Here is a 26,540-nt window from a genome sequence, read left to right as displayed (position 1 = left end):
GACGCAGGTCATTTATCTCCCGCAGCCACGGTCGTCTTTGAGACGGTGCGGAGGTTTGAAGACGGGAGGAGCAAGAGAAGCCGGTGGATGGCGTGGAAAAAAAAAAACATCTGTAAATTATTCAGCATTTTGAAAACACGCCACACATCACTCTTGAGCTTGCATCGCCTTTGCAAAAAAAAAAAAAAAAAAAATTCAATGAAAATGTTCCCCCGACGTGTGCATTCATTATGGATAACGGCATGCATGATGCGAGCCTCGCTTGGACGTCCGCATATTTTCGTCCGCATATTTTCGCCCCGCATGTCCTTGTTGTAAACTGGGAGGAGGCGGCCTGTGTTGCCGCAATCCGGCCACTGACTTTCTTCCTTCGGGAACTGCCGGGCAACAGGTCCCGGCTTTAATGAGGGACGACTATGCTAGCTATGTCAGGCATGACCCGAAAATCGACGCTTGAGCATCCCAGAAGATAATGCACAAAATTGTATTTGCACAATTAGAATTTCCTCTCTTCATCTTGCTCTAAATACACTAAAAAACAGTCAAATGACATTACATTAAAAAAAAAAAACCAAACAAACAAGTAGCCGGTACAATGGGGCTTTTTTTAAATTCTATATCACATCGCCACAACTCCGTACTGATCTATCAACAACTTTTTAACTTCAGACTTCAGAGGAATTGTGACTTTGCACAGACAATAAATTCAACATTCTTCTGAATTCAGCACATGCCGACTGACTTAATGAAATGTCAGTGAGGTGCTTTATTTGAAGCTGAAAAAACAAGTCCTGCATTCATGCTGTTTATTTAACGAGACAACAATGCCACAATAACACAGTAAAACATTTCGAAATTTTGAAAAACCTGTATCCGGACTTTCAAACTTTAACCCATTCGTGGGCAGCGTCCCATTTTTGGGACATCCTGATTTTCACGCATTATATCCTTCAGTATATCAAAATATTTCAGTGTTTTCATATAATTCTGATTCTGGTTTTTGGGAGAATCTACTAAGAAAACCCAAGTACCCTCTCGCGGGCGGCGTCCCATTTTTGGGACGAGCTTATAAATTAGTAAAGTTATCTTATAACTTAACCATAAACGAAAAAGAAGTGTAATTTCCTTGATTGTGGCCTGTTAGGAGAATTTTACCTCAATAAGGCAAAAAATTGCCACCCTGCCCACGAACGGGTTATTGATTTTTTTATATAGTGGAACAACTCTTACCAAAATAAAAGTCATTTGCTAAAGACATTTTTGGAGGGAGGATTGTCTTCTTTAAAATTGATCTTCATTCAGTCCATTTAACAGCAAGTCCTCAATAAACTAAAAAAAAAAAAAAAATCCATCCTTGTCCTCATTAGGCTCACGCACGGCTGAGCTGGAGCCGATCCCAGCTGACTTTGGACGAGAGATGTTGGCGACACGATCCGTTTCCATGTTCCTCCCGTGCTTCTGTTGCTTTTCTACCAGTACTCGGGCTTTGTCCCACCAAAAAAAAAATGCACGTTAGCTTCTTTAAAGACTCAAATTTTGTTGATCTAGTTATGAATGTTTGACTGTATGCGCAAGCCAAAGAAACACAAGCCAACGCCAGAGGAATAACACACGTCCACTAACTTGCTTGGATTTTTTTGTGTATCATATTTTGTAGGCCCAGAAAGTGTGCCACTTATGGAACATGTTACTCTTGACACCGTTGATCAACAAAACAATCGATTTGGGGCGAGTTATTTCCTCGCCGGTGAGTCACGACGCTGAATGTCGTAGACAAACATCACAGCAGGACTGTGCGAGCCAATGATCAGGCAGCGGCGGCAGCTTTGTCGGCCGTAATAAATGAGTCATTTTGGCAGGGAAGCAGCAACAATTCATGGGCAAGCGTTGGTAACAACAACAATAATAATAATACTAAGCATGCTGCTGGTGAGCAAGACTCCTCCATATGGCACCTTTGCTTCACTTCCCCCTTTTAATCAACACATTTTGGGGGCGGGGGAGTAACACTCACGCCGTTCGGAAGAGGTGGCGAAACAATAACGTAGGGATGGATTTGGACATGCAATTTCTCACCGACTCCCTTTTGCGAGCGCATGACGACAAAGGAAAGGTGATGCAAGGTACATCATTTTGTCTCAGGCCTTTTTCTTTTAACCGCAGTAATCCCCCGCATATTCACTATTCACAAATCCGCCATTTGCGTTTATCTTGTGGTACCGGTCCCTATCTTCACGAGAATATCTTAAAATTGTAAACGTGGAGGAGGTAGGGTGGGGCTACATTCTTTAGCCACTCTATGACATTTTCAATTATGCATGAGCATCAAGCTAGTGAACTAATATAAGAAGGTTATGTGGTTTGTTAAAATACACAATCTTTAATTCTTATATCGCTGATTTTGCAGTAAACCGCAACTGGGGTGGTGATAAAATTGAAAAATTGTTCCATGCCAAACTGCTGCCTGTTCTGGAATTCGCTGGCACCATCGAGAGCACCGGTGACAAACTCAAGGCCTGGGGCCAGATGTGGCCCGCCACATGATTTCATGTGGCCCGCGAAGGCAAATCTTCTGTCAACTTCCGTAATACTTGTGAAAATCTGGACCGAAATTTCAAATTTTCGTAAATCATAAATGATAACATTGAGATATTTTATCATATATATTATTTGATTTTTGCCGTACCAAACATGGACAGTGGTTGAAAAAAACAATTAGCCTTGATATTTGATTCCAAATCTAGTTCATGAATTTCACGTGTGATATGATGAGGCGAAAGTTTATTTATGGTTTCGCAGTCATAACGGCCCTCTGATGGAAAATTGTAACTACAGTGTGGCCCACGACAAAAATGAGCTTGACACCCCTTGCAACTCAAATTTATTTCTACACTAGACAACAAAATCATTTCAATCAATCAATTTAAATAACTCATGAAATCTGTTCACTCTTATGTCCAGGCATCAGTGAGATTTATCCATCCATTTTCTTTTACCGCTTATCCTCACGAGGGTCGCGGGGAGTGCTGGAGCCCATCCCAGCAGTCAACGGGCAGGAGGCGGGGTACACCCTGAAGTGGTTCCCAGCCAATCGCAGGGCACATCGAGACAGACAACAGTCACACTTACAATCACACCTAGGGGCAATTTAGAGTGTCCAATTGATGTCGCATGTTTTTGGGATGCGGGAGGAAACCAGAGTGCCCGGAGAAAACCCACGCAGGCACGGGGAAAACATGCAAACCCCAAACAGGCGGGGCCGGGATTGAACCTGGGTACTCAGAACTGTGAGGCCAACACTTTAACGTGCTGCCCTGTGAGATTTATATTTGGCTGAAATATTTAGCAAGCGTAATGGTTAGCGACATGGCATTCGCTTCTTGATGAAATTGTTTTTTTTTAAAAAACTTTGCATCACAGTTGGTTTATTGGTTATTGAAGGTGCTATACTTGGCCTTAGGGATTTTTTTTTCTCCCCCCCTCCCCCTAGTGTTTGCCAAAACATGCTTGAAAACACCGTCAATCTGGTACCACTGGACTATGACACGATTACACAGTCAATTAGGTGGGCGAGGGTGCGAAGCGCTTCTGTTCTTGAGGCTTATAGCGAGCCGGAGGCGTTATTCCATACTACAGTAGTAGTCATAGTGGCAAGGTCAGCCACAAGTCAATTGGCTTGATTGAAAGCAACGCGCCGAGCTCCGCGAGACAAAGGAAAATAAAGATGAACGTGTTGTTGGCGCGCTCTGTTGTATGTAGGTATGCAAAATCAATGCGTGCAAGTGAACGTTGTGATGCGTTCAAATCGCTGCACTCACTGAGCATTATCGTCTGTATGGGTCTTGCTATTGGTAAAATGTGAATGAAGAGAAGTTAACCACATGTGACTCCGTGGCACCGAACTACACACACAACCAAAACACAAACAATTGTCCCACGAAATTGTCATCACTTATCCACAACAGTGAAGTCTCCAGGCTGCACTGCTTCCAGTATGTGTGGTCGGATGTGAGATTGTTTGTCCAATCAGATTTCAGGCTTTATGTTTTGCAATGTTGATCAGATCCCGCCCCAAGACTTCAGTGTCAGTTGTACTACATCTGAAAAACTATATTAGTAACAGGACTGATCCTTCAACCAATCTGATTTCAAATTTGTCTCATAGGCCCAAAGAGCTGTCTAGCATTAACCCTCTCTGGACCAAATAAAAGAGAACAATCTGATATTTTCAGACTTAAAATTTTTGATTATATTAAACCTGTTGCAAATTTGCAACCCCTGCCCTGAAAGGGTTAAAAGTCAGCATTCATACAGCAATTGATTGGTTGGTCAGAACAAAACATTTGCAAAAAAAAAAAAAAAAAATTGTCTCACAAAACATCTGGAGCAAACTGCGGACATTAATACATTTGAGAATGTTATTTCATCAAATCTTTGTCATGTTATTTTATCAGGTAAAAATTGATTTGGAACTGATAATGCATGTGGGACAGTTGCGAGTATTTTTCCATTGCGGTGACGCTTTCTATGATTGCAACGCCGAAGCGGTGGTCTTCAGAAATAGATCAAGTCGAAGAAATCATGACACGCAACATTTCCAGGTTACAAACTGAATTAGTTTAGATTTTGGAAGAAATAAAAAAGAATATAAACCGTCACACAGCACACAAAGACACGCTTTATCACTTCTATGTACATTTTTAAAAATTGTTTTGTATTTGTAACAAACTGAACTGAGGACCTTCTGTGTAGATATTGCTCGATGGCTATTAAAAAAATAAAAATAAAAAATGAAAAATATCAGTGCTGGTGTAATGCGTTGCTTGCCTGACTTCCGTAATATCAGCATGAGTTCAGTAAAAAGTGACTAGAGGACGTCGCGGCTAGCGAATGTCACGGCTAACGCTATGATTTCAGCACCAAGGCAATCTAATTTTAACATCATCATGTGGGGGGAAAAAAAAAAAGTACTAACGCGTTGTAAACACAAGTTCAAGCTGCATTTAAAAAGCCTTTTCCAAGCTCTTCAGATGGAGCCAAAGCAATAACAAAAGCCATTATTTGTGCTTTTATAGCGTAACAATTCATTCACCCCGAATGACTAAGGCGGACTCCACATTTTTACTGGGCATCAGTCAATCACAGAGCGCACAGACACAAAAACGTTCGCGCCGTCACTAATCGGGGAAAAGCGGCAACTTTGCCTCGGGCGAGTAAACCACAATCAGCGACTTTGAATCATGCAGACTGTTGTAAAAAGCAACTGCTTTGCAATCTTCAATATCCCTAAAAAGAATACATGAAATCTTTTTTTTTTTTTAACTATTAAATGGAAGGCACTGATTCAGTCTATCTTGCTGTTGAAAAGCTGTGGGTTTGAATCTTGGCTCGGGCCTTTTTTTTTTTTCCTGCTACGTTGGATCTCTCCCACATTCCAAAAACATGCGCCGTTGCCTTGAGTGAAGAATCCAAATCATCCATAAATTTGAATGTGAGTGTTTAATGTTTGTCAAAATGTGCAACCCACCGATGGACTGTTTTCGACCACGTGACGATATCCGGGGCACGCGGCCATGTCGGAGGGGTTCACTCTACAGACGCGCCGTTCACTCTATGGCTTTTGCATACAGACCGGAGTTAAACAAACATTCGTACGGCTGTTAAAAGTGACGCACGATGGCTAAAAAGACTTTGGGAAGTTATCGGGGCTCATTAAATGTTGTTTCAAGAAACCGTTACGACAAGAAGTGCGCTTTGATCGACAATAGCGGCCCATGTGCCTTGGAGAAACACAAATGGAGCACACAAATGTGGGCGTCGGCAACCTATCCAGACATCGTCAACTCTCTCCACTTCTCGACAAACGCTTGTACCGTGGGGACCAATTGAGGAATTACAAAGGTCTGGTGGCCTACAACCAATTCATCAATGGCTGGGTTGGTCATGCGGCGGTATCCATTGGAAGTACAATGCTAAGGTTAGTGTACCGCATGATTACAGTCAGCGTTGTGTTAAATTATGTTGATTATACCAACAAAAGAGGTGTAGATTATTATTTTCATTTTTGTTACCGAGAGGGAGAGAGAGAGCGCTTCAACCGGGATGAGTCCCAAGTGGAGCCCGCACCTCTTTCTCCACTTCCACGGCTAAATTTTTAACTCAACTCACGAAACAGTTAGCGGTGCGGTAACACGTTTTTCCAAACTTTTGATAATAAAACAGAAAATACAGATTTTGGAGACATGCATTGCATTCACACACGAGTATTATGTAGGCCCTTGGCCCTAAAGAATACTTCTCCTTCACAGAACTTAATTATTGCTCAGTAGGTGTGAAATTCTAAAAGGTATCCACTAATTACCGAGAACAAAATGCTCCGAGCAAACTCGGACGTAAGGGAATGACTTGGCTGCTAGATCGTCTCTGCTTATACGAGACAGCCACAGTTGTCGCCGCTTGCTTGCTAACTGCTCCGTTTTCTCGCACTGGTTCTTGAGCACAGCTGGCAGTCGAAAGAAAGTCGCTTTACAACGACCACTTTTCGTTTGCGCGACCGATAACGTAGCAGCGCGCCCCCATTCGTACGCCTTTCTGAAACGACCCCTGCTTAGTTACGGTTTGTTTACTTGAATTCACCAAACCAAAATGGCGGTCGCGTTGAAAACAGTCTATTTTCCCGTATCGGATGCGGGCAAGTGCTGCAAAAAAAAAAAAAAAAAAAAAAAGGACGGCGCGATATTATTAAAATCTCATTACCGACATTGTTTATTTGAGAAGCGTTTATTGGAGAGTTTACAGCTTCCCATTTGCAAATTTTTCTGTATTCTTTATTTCTCATTATTTTCGATTTTTTTCTTCTGACTGTGCGCAATATGAACCAAACTGCCATCTCAGAAGCCAACTTCAATATCATTAGTATTTCTGTCACACCGTTGAGGGTTTCTGCAGTGTTTCTGTCTGCGCCGCATACTTTCGCACTTGTTTTTACAAGCTTTTATTGCTGAAAGTAAGAAGACGGGTGGGCGGAGGTTGCGGCGAAGATTGCGTGTCGCACTTCTTAATTATTTACTTGAGCGGCTCCAAAGACCAAATTCGCGCACACGAAAACTGCGTGGCAAACAAACAACAAGGGGAAACGTGTACGATTGGGAAAGTCAGTGGAGCGGAGGAATGACAAATGGACTCTTTAGATCTCAGACTGTTGTATTTGGAATGCTTTAATTGAACATGAGCTGAGCACGGACACGGCGGACGAGATGAAAGCCTAAAGGGGAGCGAGTGTGACGTTCTTTTTTTTCTGCAAAAGAGACTGGGATTTATTTTTCATTTTTTCTTTAACATCACCGCCAGATGCCAACGTCAAACCCACGCAAGCATTTAAAGTTATTCAGGGAGCACTTGAAGAGAAAAGGGGGAGACAACATTTCCAAGTGGAGATTATTTCAAAATCTCCTCAAACACATATATAGAACGCTCCTGAAGCAAAGCGACAAACTGAAGCGACTGGTGTTTGTATTGCAAATGCAGGAGGGAGGTAGACGCGTCGCGGCCCCACTTTCTTTCCGGGATCCAAAAAAAAAAAAAAAAAAAAAATCCACTGTTCCTTGATGAACACTTCGAAATGGGAGAAACTCCGCCGTGAACTTTCATGACTTTCTGCAGTTTGTTGAGCGAAGTCTGCCGTGTGAAATGTCCCCGGCCCGCCGGAGTTCATCCGCGAGCCGTGCGGGGAACCGGGGACTTTCGGATTACCGTTTCATAATCGGCCTCATTAATCTGCTAAGGGGATCTTTGTTGTCGGTACATATGTAGCTACGCAGGTTCTAGTGAGGCGTCGTAAAAAATGAACTTGGCGGTAAGATGCAGTTAGCAGGGGAAATAAAAGCCAAATCGTACTTGAATGGGTCCACCTCGCCCATAAAGCCGCCGTCTTAAATGAACTGTATTTACGTTGATGGATAATGCCTAATCAATGGAATTAGAAACTGAGGAAGGTGGAGCAGTTCCTCGGCAATCTTCCCTTTAAGCTGTGCAACTGTGCATTTGCGCACTTGTCGCACACGCTCAGCGTAGAGGAAAACAGATCCAGTCTTTTTTTTTTTTTTTTTTTTTTAACATTGCCTCTTACAAAGAGTTGATGTTCGGTCACACCGGGCCACACACTCTACTTCGTAGTTTACCTGACACCGCGCCCTCTACATTTTAAAGGGGTACACACATAATTACAAACACCGGGGTATGTGAATAATTGAAGAAAAAGTGGTGAAACTGGATGAGATTTTCTCTTTTTTGAGTAAAAAAAGATCTGGACTGAAGGCAAAGTAGAAAGTGCAGGATGAGACGGTGTATAATGTTAAAATTCCACCTTGGCACAGCCTGATTGAGGGTGAAAGCACAGACGATACATTGCCCATAAAGCTAATTCTGTATTTTAAATACAGGAGGTGACATAACATTGACCTTAAAACTGTTTCAGCTTTCAACATGGATTGCGAAAGATATTCTGCAAGCAATAATTCAGTTTACACCAAGAAAAACAGATGAGGATATCATTATGGATTTAAAAAAAAATGAAACAAAGTTGGAAGCAACATTTCAAATACATAGTTGGCTTCGTATGTACTTGTATTGTAATGTATTTTTTTTTTGTTTGTTGACATTTTCAGTGTAAGTTTGCAAAGACAGAAAATTGTTTTTAAAAATGTTCTGATGGATCATATTCGCATTTCAATATCCACAAATTCACCAATTCAGCTCCCCCCCCCCATATTCACTTAAACTCACCTATTGTGCTGAGTAAATAGGAACATAGTACAATTATTATATCAGGGAAGTATGTTGAAATAATGCACCTCGACTTAGCCAGAGATCACATTTGTCTACAGATCTCACAACAAAGTCAAAATGTTGGAGAGATTGGGTGGAGAAATTGTTTGTTTGTCACTACAGACCCAACTTGCCAAATTTCCAATACGAATATGTATCATCCACTGAGTGGTGACTCAGAGGTAGGTGAATGACACCAGAACCAATTACCAAAATGTACCATTCAAACAGCTCTGCTCTGTAATGACTTTCCTAAAAGGGGGCTCTACGACATCACAAACACCAAAGTTCCGCAAAAAGGTCCCGCAGTGCCGAATGCACCTCGAGCAGTCATGTGACCACCAGTGTCAAGCTACATTTTGAATTTTGTGTCTCCCTGGCTTCTAAACGCTCAGCTCTGTTCAGTAGCTAATTCCTGACGTCGTCTCCCAGGACAAGGAAGCACTCGGTCTTTTTCCACTTTTTTTCATATTTTTTTTGCCAGCTGGATGCAGAAGCTATGATGATTACTTGGACAACGGCCTGAAAAATCAAAGCGATTAGCCGAGAGATGCTTAAAAGCTCTGTAGCGCAAGCACGGAGTATTACAAATTCCATTTGGGTGATAATGATCTGAGTGTTTGTCATTAACATGGACACGAGCCGCATTGATTCACCGTTTGGTGGAATTTCAACAAGCTATGAGCGCAAACAACTTCAAGAGAGATGTCCCTCGTTGTCTTCTTGCGTTTATTAAATTATTACAAACTATTATTACCAAAAATGGCAAAGACACATTCTGATTTTGGACATTTTTTGGGTGATGACCAAACTCCAAACGGATTTCCGATAATGAATGCGAAGAGTGTCCCGAGCTGATATTTGAGATTGTAAATTGTTCTGATGTCAGGAGAAAAAAAAAATAATATATTGGCTCAGACTGGATCTAAAATCTCACATTTTACGAAGTAGTCTTATACAATCAGTCGTCCCACATTGCCCTCAAGCATGGACGGCAAGATTTGTCTTTCTCAGGGGTTTTATTGAAGTTATTTTTAAAGATTTCCTCATGTATTTTTTATTTTATTTTAGTCAAGTGTAGTACTCTTTATTTTTTTTTTAATTAAGTCAGTTTGTCCTCATACCTACCAGTGTTGCTGATTATTCTTCTCTTTTTGAGTAAAATCCCTTCATTGAGCCTTTTCGAACATTCCATATGACAAAATAAGTCCAGTTTGTAGATGATTTTTGCCGAGATCGGTATCGGCCAGAATTCAAAGCTGCAATATCGGTATCGGATCAGAAGAGAAAATGTTGGATCGGGACATCCCTAGTAAATATTAAACGATTTACCATTTTCTGAGCCGATTGAGGAGGTGATACCATTTTTAGCACGCAGGAAAATATCAAAATATCTGAAAATCTTGCCTGAGAAAAAAAAAAAAAGTTAAATATGGCCTGACTATCGTAATGTGTCCATCCCGCTTGAAAGATTGGGATTTTAACAAATATAAATGAGGATAAAAGGGGAATTTTCCTATTATACTGTCCGTGTCGATTCTCGGTCATTGGGGTCAGAAGAATCTGAAAAAGTTGAATCGAGGCAAATGCCTTCCTGTTGGTTGTAGAAAATGACCATCCGTCCATCCGTCCATCCATCCATCCATCCATCCAATTTTCTTAGCCACTTATCCTCACAAGTGTCACGGGGAGTGCTGGAGCCTATCCCAGGAGTCAATGGGCAGGAGGCAGGACACATTCTGAACTGGTTGCCAGCCAATCGCAGGGCACATCGAGACAAACAGCCGCACTAACAATCACACCTATGGGCAATTTAGAGTCTCAAATTAATGTTGCATGTTTTTGGGATGTGGGAGGGAACCGCAGTGCCTGGAGAAAACCCACCCAAGCACGGGGAGAAAATGCAAACTCCACACAAGTGGGTCCGGGATTGAACCCGGGACCTCAGAACTTTGAGGCCAATGCTTTACCAGCTGATCCACCGTGCCGCCCGTAGGAAATGACCTTTCACCTTTATTCCAAAAAGTCCTCTTCAGTTCTACATATCATCCACTGATATCTTTTTTGTCTTCCGAACGAGGGCTTTTCAATCAAAACGTTCTGTTTCCTGTTTCGTCAATTGGAAAAAAGCCGAAAATCTCCCACATCTGCTGCTCTTTGAGCACCGGCTCGACAAAGAAAGGACAACAAATGAGGCAAAAGAAGACAAAGTCGGTTGTAGGTGCGATCGCGAATGAATCTATGATGATGATTCTTTTGTCAAATGGTTTCAATCTCTTGAATAGACTGAACTGCTGGGAAATCAATACAACCCTTTATAAAGAAAACGAGACTATGTCCTGCCTTTTCAAGTATCCAAGTCGGTAAAACTCGTTCGCTTTCCTCCGTAAATCATCACCTGCTGTCTTATGTAGCGTCGTGCTGTGAGCTTGTGAACTCACCATACAGAAAATGAAGCACCTGCACTTGAACGGCATTGCCGAGATGTTTTCAGTTCTCCGCTCGAGCCCAGAGACGCTGCGTAAACTCCACAATTCGGCTTTTGATGATATTACGGCATTAAAAATTCCACGGTAAAAATAAAGATACAGCCACTAGAATATTCTTTACATCTCATCCACCGACTAAGTCGGGATATGTAAAAGCCGACGATTTCTTTCTGTGCTCTTCATAACCTCATTTGGGACGGGGAGTCAAATAGTTAATGATCGTGCATTGATCTCACGCCAGAAGACGTTCGGCTTTTGCTTGTTCACGCCGAGAGGAGAACTGATCGCCCTTACTTTCTTCAAAAAGGAGCCCCTTTTTCATCCATCTCTCTTCAATAGCACTCATAATCGTGTTCTTCTCTGTCAAAGACGTTTCACCTGTAATCTGAAAGCCTTCTTGAGTTCAAATACTTTTCGGTGTCCTATTTTTGCCTCCGGTACGCAGCACAAAACTAAACGTGACCTGAGTAAATGAGAATCAAGACAGGCGTGTTGTTCTCGCAAGGGTCATGGGTGAGCTCGAGCCTATTTTCAGATGACTTATCTAGAAAAAAAAAAAAATTGCAGAGTACACCCAGGATACATTTTGAAGTCTTAAACGGACTTAACGCACGCACCGAGAAAACATGCAAACTCAACACAGAAGGCCTGAGCTGGGATTTGATGCCGGAACCTCAAAGCTGTGAAGCAGGAGAGCGAAACGCTACCTCCATGTGTTGCCCTTACGTTTTTTTTTTTTTCAAACTTTGAAGCAGCCTCCAGCTGTTTTAATATAAATATAAATAGAAATCGTGACGTGTTACTTAGTGAGCAGGCAAAAACCCAACAAGTTTTTTTCAGTTGTTTATTTTTACCTCCCCTCTTGAAAAGATTTAAAAATAAAGTTGTACAAATGTTATTTTATTGTTCATGTTCTGATTTAAAAAAAAAAATCTGATTTTGCTCACTAGGGTTCAGTACTTGGGTATTTTTTTTCACGAAGTACTCTCTTACTCAAGCAATTATTTCAAGGATTACTTTTTAGTTGTACTTGAGTCATATTATTGTAAAGTACCAGTCCCCTTACTTGAGTACTATATTTGGATACTCTCTCCAGCTCTGGTCCCAAGTGCTGACAACCTTGAATAAAAAAAAAAAAAAAAATCACAACAACAATAGTTTAAGCTCATCCTTCTCAATGATCAGCAAAATTGGGTCGTTCATTTAGTACCTAATGTGTAATAAGTAATTACAGATATTATGCATATTTTTGTGAAATGGTCTTGAATGAAAAAAAAGAAACTAAAATCAGTGATGATAAAACTTCTACTCATAACTGCAGACCACAAATGCACTGCCAAGTAAAGGTGAAAAAAAAAATAGATCAATATGACTTTGACCTCAGCCAACTTAAAAGTTTGGCTCCAATGTCATCCGAAATCAATAGAGGCCTTTTCTCAATAACTCTCCCAAAACTCGGTCATAATGGGTTTCAAAATTGTGACTCTCAAAGACGTGACGTGACAGTTTTGAACTTTGGCCCGCAGATATACAGTACATAATTCAAAATCAATAATGCACGTATTTCAACATGGACAATAATCAATAAATGTAAATTTTTAAAAAAAGGCCCGAATTACTCAATTAGCAAGACTTCACTTTGGCCAGTTGTTTTATGATCGATATTTGCAGCCCTCCAACGAATATCATGAATACTATAGCAGGTCAGAAAACTACAAGACAGTAAAATGCTTCCTGATTCATAACAGATGATGTTATGAATGTCATTTCAATTGTGCCGTTCAAAGTTGTTTAATAAAAAGATAATAAATTACTCGATATGAAGATTTAATTAGTTTAACTCGTGTATCACGAGCAAAGTAACTAACGTATCCGCTCACCTCGCACTTTGATGTCTTCCTGTGTATTCAAATCATTGACAAAAACATTACAGCGGTTTTATTATTTAAGATTATACTGATAAAGATTTAAATTAGGCTCTTGGAGTCTTATCACTTATAAATCTATATTCTTGTACCTGTTCATGAACTTGCCACTGGGAATACTGCTGTTAAAGTGAAATTTTTGTATTTTAAACAAATAATAAAGAAAAAAAACCTTAGCTCACAGTTCACGTTTTTTGTTGTGGAAATACCGTAATTTCCGGCCTATAAACCGCGACTTTCTTCACATGCTTTCAATCCTGCCGCTAATGCGGTGACGCGGCTAATTTGTGCCGCAAGGGTCACTTGAGCGGAAAAGGTAAGAGTGACACCGGTGGAATATATGTGCCGAGGAACTGACTTTTACCGGTATGTTTTTTTAAACCGGCTCTGTTAGCGCTGCGCTAGTGTTAGCGCTACGCTAGTGTGTTGCCGCTGTGTTACTGCCGTGTCTCTGTGTTTTTTACCGGCGTTTTTTTTTTTTTAACCGCCCCTGTTAGTGCGGTGCTAGCGTGTTGCTGCTGTGTTACAGTCGCGTCTCAGTGATTTTTACCGGCGTTTTTTTTTTTTTAACCGCCCCTGTTAGTGCTGTGCTATCGTGTTGCTGCTGTGTAGCTGCCGTGGCTGTTTTTTTTTTTTCACGCTACCATGTTGTTGCTATGTTAAGCGAAGCTAAGGTAAACTTTTAAAAACTTTCTGTGTACCGTCTTTCTTTGTAAATATCTCGTGTTTCAATGTGGGCACTTGCGGTTTACGTATGTACCAAACGGAATTTACTTTACAAATGTACTGGTGAGGCTTATAATCAGGTGCGCTCTGTAGGCCGGAAATCACGGTAATTGATTGGATTGTCTACATCTTCATTTCACTTCAATCTAAGAAATCCTGAGCCGCAGAAACAGCCCATAATAATACCTTCTGTCAACACGCAACATCTCGGTCTGGCGTCAAACGTCTGACAAACTCTCGTTATCGGCGGTGCATGTGGTGTCGCCTTTCTTAAAATCATAGCGTTAGCACACGACACAAAATAATTGGAGCAACGGAAGAACATAGGGTGTTACTTCGCAGTGAGAAAACCTTCCGCTTCTTTACACAGAATACAAAGATCTGAAGCCTGTATTTGAGATTTTGTTCTCGGCTTATCCTCTGGATTGATTTTTTTACAGCATTTTGTGCAGTGAGAACATCACAAACGCGCCATCGGAATGTTTAGGATGCGCAAAGCATTTCGTCAAACGGTCAAAGATTCGGCGTGATTGCTGTGTTTAGTCTCGAGGGACCTTGACTGTCTGGACGTCAAAGTGACAATTTAAACACGTTTGTTTATTTTTTTTCTTCTTCAAGAAAGAGATGCGAGAGATTTGCAGGACACTGCTATTCTCACTCTATCCCCATGAAATGTACCGGACATTGCTGGATGAAAATAAATATGTGAAATGCAATATTTTTCGCACATAAAGTCGGATTTAGTGAAAAATCAGAGTTGGGCTTCATGCCCCGCAGCCTTGGATTCCCTGGCTACAATGATTGATCACCTTTGTGTCTGAAATGTAAAGTATCATTATGCTACTAAACAACATCGCTCTTCCATTTGCTGTCCACATGCTGTTCAGCCCTCATTAACGGATTTCCCGTGGCTATGTTTGCATTTAAAGGGGGCGTGTGCATCTCTCAGTCGGTAAAGATTCCCAGGGAGCCCAAGCAGGGCGAATTCGACAAGATCATCAGACGCCTACGTGAGAATCCCAACGCCAGAGTCGTCATCATTTTCGCCAACGAGGATGACATCAAGTAGGTGGCAAAACACGAGCTCCGTTGCGTGACGACTTGGAGAATAAGCCAAAGTTGGCCGAGCTCGGGGGGGGGGGTCGCTGACCTTTTCCCCTGTCGAGGTCCGTTTCATATTCTCCCCTTTTGCAGGCGGCTGCTCCACGCTGCTAAAAAGGCCAACCAGACGGGTCATTTCATTTGGGTGGGCTCCGACAGCTGGGGCTCCAAGATTTCTCCTGTCCTGCACCAAGAGGAGATGGCGGAAGGGGCGGTCACCATCCTGCCCAAGCGCCAGTCCATCAAGGGTAAAGACAGTCTTAGAAGTCACGCAGTGGATACTGCATTTCCCCAAATAGTAGCCGAGGGTGGGGTGTGGGGGTGGGGCTGTTATTTACCGAAGAGAGGCCTTTAATGGGTGCATTTATGGTGGAGAAATACGGCGAAAAGTCGAGAACCGAGGCAGAGCGCGTTGAACAAATAAGTCGTGTTGCTCCCGCAAATATAATCACAGACACGCTCAATATTACGGAGCGACCGCATTTCAGCGTCTACTGGAGCGCTGGAGTTTAAAACTGAATAAGGGGACTTTTGTGAAGAAATGCAGAAAATCGACAAGAACAGAGGCAGAGTTGAACAAATAAAAGTACCTCCTACCATATAGTATATAGTATATATCAATAACCTACTGGTACACTGCCGTTGAAACTTAATAGAGGGATTATGATGGAAAATTTAAGATAAATGACAACAATGGGGAATACTTCACTGAACAACTTAGTTGCATAGCAACCCGATCATTGTTTTGGACATCAATCAACATCAACATTGCGGAGTGACCACATTAGTCAACTGCAACCCTGGAGTTGAACACAAAATTAGAAGCACTGAAGAGAATTGACAAGAACAGGGTCAAACTGCGTTGGAAAAAAAAACAAAAAAAACAAAAAAAACAAATGTAGGTCCTCAAATATCAACTTGGTCGCACACCACATTGTGGAGCAAACACATCAGACACTACTGGAGCAAAATACAGAGAAATGACAAGAACAGAGGCGGACTTTATTGATCAAATAAGTCGTCGAGTTACCCGGAAGATAAGCCACCAAACATCCGAGGCCAGTAGAACGTTCATTGTCGTCGAAGACGTCATCCGTGCATAAGTAAGATCATTTTTTTTCACGACAAGCTCAAACGCAATACTAGAACTTATTTGTGATACCGTTGATCAGCTTCGGGAGATGCTGCTTTTGGTTAGCAAATGAGTTCAAACAGAACAATATAAACTGTGGTTATTACACTTCTATTAGCCCTAGATTACAGACTGATCATCTTGATTGATTGATTGCTTTTTTTCCTGATGGGGAACTGGAGATATGTATTTTAGGGAGGCCGTTATTTGTCTTTAGTGCGACTAAGTGGGGCATGGCGTCTAACAGTTGGATGACTATTTGAGGAAATACAGCGATTTGCAAAATGACAGAAAAGGACCGGAGTCTTGCCCTCTTTCAATCGAGATCCATTTAAGTGTCCACACGATCCCGAGTTGCTCTTTGTGTCATAACCGATGCTGAATGTGTCCAGGCTTCGATCGCTACTTCATCAGCCGGACGCTGGAGAACAACAGACGAAACATTTGGTTTGCCGAGTTCTGGGAGAACAACTTCAGCTGCAAGCTGAGCCGACACGCCCTAAAGAAAGGCTCCGGCCTCAAGAAGTGCACAAGTAAGTTGTCGTCACACCGAGATGTGGCGTGCAGCACAATCATGATGGTTACACGTCAAATTGTAAATTCAGACTTCACTGATAAAATCAAATCTGAAATTTGTAAAATATGTAAGGGGGATTTTTGTTTTTATCAGTTCTTTGAGGGTCTTGGTCCTGGATTCACATTACATGGTTCAAATGATAAGTTCGATTTTCTTGTGCTTGCTGCTCAAAGCGGCGTAAATGGAACAACGTATGGAAGGGACGCTTCGGGACGGAATCAGGCCTGTTCCAAACGTGGATACAAATCTGGTACATGTCGCATAGATCAGACAGACCGCATCAATCGTCAATATACTCCTTTTGATGCTATTCACTTTACACGTTTGATATACTGCATCATCTGTGAAGGATACACACTTGCCTCTGAACAAACTACACAAAAAAGCAAACAAAACAAAAAAACAAACACCTGCAGTAACTCTAAAGCAAAACCCAAGAATAAATTTGGTGTACGGTCTAAATAAGCTACATTACATAAGTACAATAATAGCTGCGTGGAATAATGTGGAGGTTATTCTGAATTTATTTCAATGAGGTAAATTAAACATTATGTAATCTTTCATGTTGGTATTATTCATCTATTACTGTTTGCATCCATGTTGTTACTGTTCACTGTTGAAACGTTTGTAGTTTTTTATATGCAATTTAGCAATTTTCCATGTGTTCAGCTAATGTAAACATAACTGTAATAGATACAGCTTGTGACATCCAAATGGGGGGGGGGGGGGGAATCGAGTTACAGGCAATAAAACCAGGATTGGGCACTCGAACGGGTCGTGGAAATTCTTTTGTTTTTTTAGATGGCATAGCCTGATTTCATGTTATTATGGATAAAGAGTGCAAAATCATTCGCACCAACACAGACTCAGAGTGTGCCGTTCAAGCTAAATTACGCTTCTTGAGGCGGCATGCGTGCACACGCGCACGGCAGGGAGTCAAGGCGGCGACCCTCACGCTGGGACGCACCACTGATCCACTGCGCAGCCCCGAGGCCACGCGATGCACGCTCGCTCACTCGCTACTTTCCATGCAGATCTTGATATTTAAGAGCAACAATGTGCTGTGACGTGGAGTATATGAACCCTAATGCCGAGCTGAGTTTAACATGCTCCGCAAAAGCAAAATTGCTCATTTTTTTCATGCGTACTTTTAGTTTAATACCAAATCCATGCTTAATGATGCTGTCAAAACCTTATTTGAAGTTGAGCACACGCACGCACGACAGCGATAATTGGGTCAAAGTGGAGCGTTTCCCTTCTCTTGCAATCAAATTCATTGTAGCCTACTATAAAAGATATAACGTTACATATCTGGAGTGTTGACTTGATCGGCTCGAGTGCACCACAAATGATTAAGCAGTCAGCACACAACACTTGTCTTTGTTCTTTAAGTGTGGGGTCTCTCGCATTTTAAAAAGCGGTTAGGATGTTAAAATTTGGTTTTTGTTGGCTGTCGAACCGACAAGTCGATTTTACACTCCACAATGACGTTTGCAGCTTGCAGTCGGTTAATCTTCAATCACGTTTTGGCATAATTAAAAATTGGCTGACTTGGCAAACTATCAGCATTGCCTCAAACGTGTGAAAATATTTCACTGAAAGAGAATTGAAGCACAGTCACTTACAAAATATGCAAGCGTATTCTCAAAATATATCAAAAACGCAAAATGGTTTGTCATGAGCCAGCGGCACGGGGGCGGACCCAAAATGCAGGACTCCCAGGCAAAGGCATAATTTTCAGAGGGAATTTATTCCCAACTAAGGTCATACACAGTTTAAAACTAGGCTAGAGGCAAGGTCCAAAAACGTGAAACGAGGTCCGATGCCTACGAGGCAAAACTCGGAAACTTGAACAAAAACGTGACTTAACTTTGGTGGCACAGGCTCGCTGTGACAAAGGGTGGCTCTACACACAATAGCGGAGTAACCCAGGATGCGGTGAAGCATATGCAACGAACTGGCCGATGCCAGAGACAGATTCACCACTTAAGTGCTGAAAAGGAGCCAAACAACAAACAGCCGAAATCTCACATCAACTGACCGCAAGTTCGCCAAACACGGTCCTCGAACAGAGAAAAGAGCAACACTAGACTATAATCTCTAATTCGACAATGAAATGAAGACAAAAATCCAAATAGCATTTCTCTCAATCATCGGTCTTTATCCCGCAGATGCATGCTCGCAATCTTCCACTGCCCCTCCCCCACCATCTCACTCATCCGATTACATATCGCAAATACCCTCAACGTCTCGCAGAGAGTCGGATCTGACGAAGCAAATTCACTGAACAACTACGTTTCTTACAATATGTCGTAATATTGCATTCCCTCCTCCTGTCATTTCTAAAAATCGTACACAGTACTGTACTAAAAAGCTACTCTGACTTTAGTTGAGTTAGCGGTTTGGGGCTCGGAGCAAGGTGACAAATAAATACATTAAAATAATAAATAATAATGGCGGCACAGTGGAGCAACTGGTTAGAGCGTCGGCCTCGGGGTTCAAGATGTGATTGTGAGTGTGAATGATTGCTTGTTTCTATGTGGCCTGCGATTGGCTGACAACCAGTTCAGGGTGTACTCCGCCTCCTGCCTGATGATGGCTGGGATAGGCTCCAGGACTCACGCGACCTTTGTGAGGATAAGTGGCTCAGATAATGCACGAATGGAATAAGTAATAATATTAATAATAAAAAATGTCAATGACACCGATTAATAGAGATGGACCCGACGCTCATCCGCTTAGCGTCACTTTCAAAAAATGGCAAGTCCTTCAATCTCAAACGTGTGTACAAAACACTCAAGTCCCCGTACTGCTAAATATTTTACAGTGGGAAAAACATCCAACCGCTAATCGTGGACGATATCATGTATTATTCAACATTGCGGATTTATAGAAGGAAAATGGCGGAATGGGGCCGTCAAACAAATCCTCTTGGCTGCGTTATTGTAAACGAACTCGGTGTGAAAAGCGTAAAATCAAACACTGAGCGTCTCCAGAGAGGTCACGTGACGGCGCCGGAATCCCATTTCGACGACGGAAAAGCCGACGTCAAAGCAGCAGTTCTGTGTTCACTGCGTAGATTACACATTTGCCAAGTTTTGTTTTTTTAGTTATGTTTATTTAAAAAGCACTTGAATATTTGACATTGATGCACATGACTCACTCAATTTAGGGAAATAGAACCATTCGATTGGATCCGGACGATCTGTTAGAACGCGAACAGTAATAAAGTTTCTAATAGACTATATTCCACTTTTGTTGTATATCATCATTGGAACTATGATGATTTATTATTTTGCTCGCTTGACAGAAGTAAAACGGTAGTAGTTCCGTCATTGTGCTATAAAGATTTTGCAATGTTGAATCCAGTTTTTAAACTTTTCCTGATTCGGGTCGCAGCTAACTGGGTTGCATGTCAGCCAACGGCAAACAAATAACTATATGGTAAAAAAAAAAAAAATACAAATAAACGTCATTCATTCATACTTTCTGGACCATTTATATCACAGGTGTCAAACTCAAGGCCCGGGGTCCAGATTTGGCCCCCAAAATCAAATCATGCGCACCATTTCCTGGTAAAATATGGATTAAATGGAATTGAATTTGTCATAGGTAGTAAATAATGTTAAAAATATGAATATTTCAAGCATTTGTTGTGACCAACTAAGCTTTTTTTATCTTTGACTTCTGATTTCTAAATTGGTTATCCATGAATTTACTATGTAAATCCAATATTACAAAGTGATTAACCATTTATATGGTTTAACAGGGCGGCACGGTGGGTCAGCCGGAAAGCGTTGGCCTCACAGTTCTGAGGACCCGGGTTCAATCCCAGCTCTCCCTCTGTGGAGTTTGCATGTTCTCTCCGTGCCTGCGTGGGTTTTCTCCGGGCACTCCGCTTTGCTCCCACATCCCAAAAACATGCAACATTAATTGGATGCTCTAAATTGCCCGTAGGTGTGATTGTGACTCTATGTGCCCTGCGATTGGCTGGCAACCAGTTCAGCGTGTACCCCAGCTCCTGCCTGTGGACAGCTGGCATAAGCTCCAGCAATCCCGCAAACCTTGTGAGGATAAGTGGCTAAGAAAATGGATGGATGGATGGTTTAACACTCACAATGGCCCTCTGAGGGAAACCATAAATCCAGTGTGGTCTAAAACCAGTCCGATTGAGATTCTAACGTGGATGTTTTAGAAATGTGGGAGAGAGCCAGAGTACCAGGAGAAAAAAAAAAAACTCAAGATTTGAACCCAGAACCTCAGAACAGTGAGGCGTATGAGCTGACCACTAAACACACTGTGCTGCCTGTTTTTACAGCCAACCCGAGTCGGAAGCGAAAGGAGCTCGATCGAGAATGAAGCCGCACGGGCAGACTCTTCCCCTGTTCACTGGCCGCAGCCATTACAGCTATTTTACCGTCAAACTCCATCCTAACCTTTGCTTCACGGGGACAGCCGGTCTCACAACAATTGCCGGAGGTTAAAGAGCGACAACTCTCCGTGGAGTGGAGAATCTTTGACATCTTTCTCTTCCGGGAAAAAAACAAAAAAAACAAACCCAAACTAATCAGCATCTCGCTCAGCTCGTGATCAAAGGATAAGGAGCGCTCGAGTGATCGCGTAGACCGCCCCAAAAAAAAAGGAAATTTCTTTTATCCGTGTAAAACGCATATGTAAAATTGATATTGATTCATGTTGAAAAGAGGCATAAGGCAAAGCACAGGCAGATCTTTTATGCTGCTTATTTAAGCAAGTAAAGCAAACATTGCTCTGCTAACAAAGAAAGCTAACAGCACTCGGAGTGAGGGGGAGCCGCACTGGAGGAGCTACCCGAATATTACGGAATTATTTTATGGCCTTGGCTTTGCGTGATGAAATTAAATTGGGCCAAGAAAATGCACCAGCTGCAAAGCTTGGCAGATGGGAAATGCTGGGGGACCAGGGAGGGTTAAAATAATAATAATTTGAACAAATAAATTCAATTACCTATTCACGCAGGACAATTTGTTTTGATTTTGATCGTTCTGTTTCGCTATAATTCTTGGTCGAGGAAACATGACATTATAAATGAATATACAGCGTAGCAACCATTGTAAGGCAGTGATTTTGAACAAGTGGGCTGAGAAATTATCCACATTTCATTGGTAAGAAAATTAGCATCTATGCCAGTGACGAATAGTGACAGGGAAAATAATGAAATGCGAAGGTAGAGTCGCGTTCAATTAAACGGGTCTAGAACTCCCACTTAATCAGTTTATGAGGAAACTGAGACAATGTCATCATTATTTCTGTAAAAGTACTTTTGACGGTGTGCCGTTAGATTTATCTAAAGCAAAAATATGTGCCTCGGCTCAATGATGTTGGAAAATGTTGCTAAAAGGGCCAACATGGCAGGCCAGACCAGACTGTCTGAAACAGTGCCACACACTGTGCCATGCCCCCGCTGTCAGGTTAGAGCCAAAAGGTAAGCAGTCACTCTCGTCCAGCGCTCAGGCTCGGATCAGAAGTCAAGAAAATGATCAAATTTAGCCCATGCATCGCTACGGGTGTAGCCCGCTTAACTCCTTAACCTGGTGAGCAAGCCGGCCTGAAAGGAACTCTTGTGTCTGGTCTCAACAAACATCAGTTCTTTCTCTCATCACACCGACGTAGCCAGTGTGAAGAGAATCTGGGGGTAGTGTCTTCAAAATCAAAAACAGGAAAGACTCCCCGAAAAGTTACACCTTCATGAAAGTTCCGGACAGCGACGACGTCAAGGATGAAAGTTTGTTGAAACGTCGATAGAAAGTTAAGCGTGGGCGGTCCGCCGAGGGCCCTGCCGTAGCATCCCCCCCCCCCCCCCCGCTCTACCGCCCGTGCTCGTTTGCGGATCCCCAGCGGCGTTTTCTCCAAGTCGGCCAAACCGTGTCCGATCGAATCCCCCGTGGCCCTTTAATTACTGCACCCGTACCCCCTTGACGATCGTTTGAAAAGCTCATGAGATAATCGGTACAATGGAAGACGCGGGCCGAGATGGGCCGATCGGCGCTGATTGGGGGGGGGCGGGGTCTAGCACCTTTCGGATTGAAGCGGGGATTCAAAATGGCCACGCTGGTTGAATAACAACAACCCGAGTTTAGCAAATGTTTGCATAAGGACAGCGGTAACTTCAACCACAGACTTATTTATCATATTCAAAGACTCATTTGTACTAGAAATCTTAGCGAACATTAATAATCAAACATATCCGAGGTCACAGCATCTAAAAGAAAGATTATTTTATTCATGTATGCAAGTCGAGGATGAGACGCGTGACTTCAGTTGCGCACTTACGCACAACAAAAATTCCACTTGACCTTAGAACCATGCGTATGAATATGAAAGTCTGTTATTAAAATAGACCAGCCATGATTGGAAACATCACTCGAGCAATGTTTTGGTTGTTTATTTGCAAACACTTAAGATTTCCTCTGGTGTAATTATGAGTAAATATACAAGAGTAATGTATTATTAATGGGGGGGGGGGGATAACAGAACAAATACACAACTACACTTACATTACAAAAATATTCTAAATGACCCGTTCTCATTAAAATTCCCAAGTCAAGGATCCTCAATTATCGGGGTCCAGTTCAGATTCATATGTCTTTAAGCCAAAAGCCCATCCATGAAATTGTACTCCCGGCATTATAATTTTTTTCCTAAATGGTCTTTACGGGGAAGTCATGGACTAAACTGGAAAACGGGGTTGGTGAATGATGACATGCAATTAACGAACGGCTGTGATAAAATAAAGTTCTTGTGAGCGGGCACAATGTGACGGACTTCGGATATGCTCATCTTCGGTTGCTCCTGAAGACATCTTGTTTCATATTTCGACAGGGGGGGTTGCCCCATTCACCTGCCTTAGAACTCCAGATGACCTGATCTGGAAGGAAATGCAGGCTAGACCCTAAAATGGACCTTTCCGATGGCGATCTCAAGCTCCGCCCCCTTAGCCATGTCCCACAAGCTTTCAAAATGGCGATTGAACATAACATGTTTGAAGTCGATTCTCTATCGAGTATTCCAGATGATATTGGGGTATGTTTTTTGAAAAATGCATCAGACTTGTCCGAAAGAGTTCAACAGAGAGGTCTCAACTATTTCACGCAAGGATACGGACGGAGCAGGACGCTATGTCAGAGTTACGGCGAAACGTTGGTGATCGATGCAAACTTCATATTGAAATCCAACAGGATAAAATCGTGGAATCGTACTGCGCGTGTAAAGCAGGGTGAGTACTTTTTACTTGGAACGATCACAAGTAATATCATTCTAGTCTTCATAAGTGAGCGGCGTATTAATTTGACTTGGCTCGTTATGGAAGCCAGTGCTCTGTCATAAAAGTCTGATATGATACAAATGGGCAAATACACATTTCTCTTGCACGACACGCGCATTTACGTATCCCTAACTTGACTCTTCGGCATAAAAATGACACACTTCCTTCGGCAGGTCAGTGATACGCTAACAAAGTGAAAGTTGTTCTCCTGCAATGTATAAAGCACTGATAATAATTCAATGAAACTCAGAGAAAATACTTCGCCCCTTAGCCTTCGAACGTACAGCCTTGTGTTTGTTGATACTGTACACGTTTTGTTGTACGTGCGCTCTTCCGCGATCTTTAATCCATCGTCAACTGTGTTTTACGCTTTGGAACATGAATCAAGCGGGCCCCTTGTAACCTAGCAGGATATCTTTCAATTTGCACGTTCCCCAAGCGCATCTGAGGACCGTTTTCTTCACAACATTATTTTTTTTCCAAGCGCACGCTACTGACAACCAGCATTGCTTGTGGGACAATACGGCGAGAGGGGCGTGTCGAGACTATGCGGCTATCTGATTGGCTATTATTGTACGAATGATTGACAGGTCGAAAAGGTCCATTCAAAACTGCGAGCTGGGTGAGCCAACCATTTAAGTCATTAAAAAAAAAAAAAAAAAAAAGAAGAAACTTCCCTTGCAGCATCCTGGTCTCCATGGCAACGCCACATCTGATTAATCGCCTGATTGAGAGCAACACTGATGACACTGATGGCTTTTTTGAGGTGGTGGTGGTGGTGGTGGGTGGGGGGGGGGGATATCGTCAAATAAAAGCATTCAGAGTGCGTACACATCCGGCAAATAAAAGAGCCGTCCGTGTGCAGTACTTTTTTCACCAGTGCCTGCTCATTGCAAAAATACGAAAAGAGCAAGCAGTCTACCTGTTTACTGACAGTTCCATTCCGAACTGCCGTATGAGCAGCTGTACCTTGGCGATGTGCTCTTCGCTGCTAATTATTCGACGTTTAATCCATGCGTCTTTTGTTTAACGTCTCGCGGCGGGGGCAAATATGTCAGGGTTGGCACGTTGCATGTGCTTCTCGGAGGCTTAAGGTACGCACCTCCGAGCAGTTAATCATGCGTAAAAGAATAATAATTTCAAAAAAAAAAAAAAAGCTTTGGAACAGCCAGGGTCCGGATTAATGAACTCCTATTGCAAGTTATTACATTGAATGGATTATCTGAGCAAATGTACGTCCGCGTTCGCTGCATGCCTAATTTCTCTCGCTTGAGCTCTGTAAGTGAATTTCAATCCCAACTGTGGCTTACGCGATCCATTAGAGCTACACAATTTGAAGTTAATGAAAAGTGACAAGTATGCGCCGTCCGCAAAACATAATGGCGAATAAACGTAGACTTCACCAAGTCATTCGCAGGCAAATGTAATCCGTGTAATCCTTCTGTGGAGACAAGAGAAAGATTTTTCCCCTTTTACTGATAAGATTTCCCACAGGAGGTTTGGGGGGGTGGCACCAATCTCCAACCTTGCGCTCCACATATTGGAATTGATTCCCTCGTCAGCGGCGCCGCACATATTTAGCTTCCGGCTAATTGGGACAGGCAAGGCCCTTTCTGCGCGTCAATAATAAGGGAAGCCGCAGAGGACCGGTGCAGGTACCCCATCATTCTGAGCGGGCTGACGCGGAATTGCGCTGTCCAAACCGCTCTGCTCCGCAAAGTGACACAGTGACAGATGAAGTAGTTGCGTTTAGGCTCAAGATGTAGACTTGAACAATTGGTTTGGATACAAACACACACGTGTTTACCGCTACCAAAAAAAAAAATCTGTTTCTCTTTTTTTTTTTTAATAGTTATTTTCAAACAATTTCTAAAAAACCTATTAATAAACACTCAGCGGTGATTAGCAAATGTATACAAACAGCCCCAAGACAATGCGAATATCACAGTTGCCCTAAACCAGTGGTAATCATACCATAATAATCATTTGTGTTCTCGAATGCTTACGTAAAAAAATTTTCACCAAAAATAATTTTCAAATCACCCGTTAACAATTAAAAAAAATAAAAATAAAGAAAAAGACGCTTCAACATTTATTGTCAAAGTAAATAAAGAAACTAAATAATTCATCAGTCAACTTTTCTACGATACGGCGTGCTGAAGGAATGAGAGCCGTAAAATATGATACATATTGACAGGGTCTGGCTTGAAAGGGTTGCAAGACAACTGAGAACTGTTTTGAATTTTGAATATCTCCTTGAACATCAGACAATATTTACATCAGAATATTCATGCAAGGGGTCTTCAATAGTTTCTTTATGTTTTTGCTGCTGTTGTTGTTGTGCTCATTGTTCTGGTCCCTCCACGCTGCTTATCCCTAATACACTGTCTCTCTATTGCAATCTAACCAGAAAATCACCCCAAAGAGCCTTTGTTCTTCTAGTCATGGTTTCTTCCTTATC

At 42.1% G+C, this 26,540-nt stretch overlaps 1 protein-coding gene across 1 annotated transcript in view; it reads left to right on the top strand.

Moving 5' to 3' along the window:
• Positions 1-26,540, top strand: part of LOC133507082 (metabotropic glutamate receptor 4-like) — a 149,158-nt gene that overhangs the window by 85,397 nt on the left and 37,221 nt on the right. The window contains exons 4-6 of the mRNA XM_061831697.1: positions 14,896-15,031; positions 15,161-15,315; positions 16,592-16,732. Of these exons, the coding sequence (XP_061687681.1) occupies positions 14,896-15,031; positions 15,161-15,315; positions 16,592-16,732 (432 nt within the window). The remainder of the gene's footprint in view (positions 1-14,895; positions 15,032-15,160; positions 15,316-16,591; positions 16,733-26,540) is intronic.

This window comes from Syngnathoides biaculeatus, chromosome 10 (genome assembly GCF_019802595.1).
Source record: "Syngnathoides biaculeatus isolate LvHL_M chromosome 10, ASM1980259v1, whole genome shotgun sequence".
NCBI lineage: Eukaryota > Metazoa > Chordata > Actinopteri > Syngnathiformes > Syngnathidae > Syngnathoides > Syngnathoides biaculeatus.
This window is presented reverse-complemented; position numbering and strand designations above follow the sequence as displayed.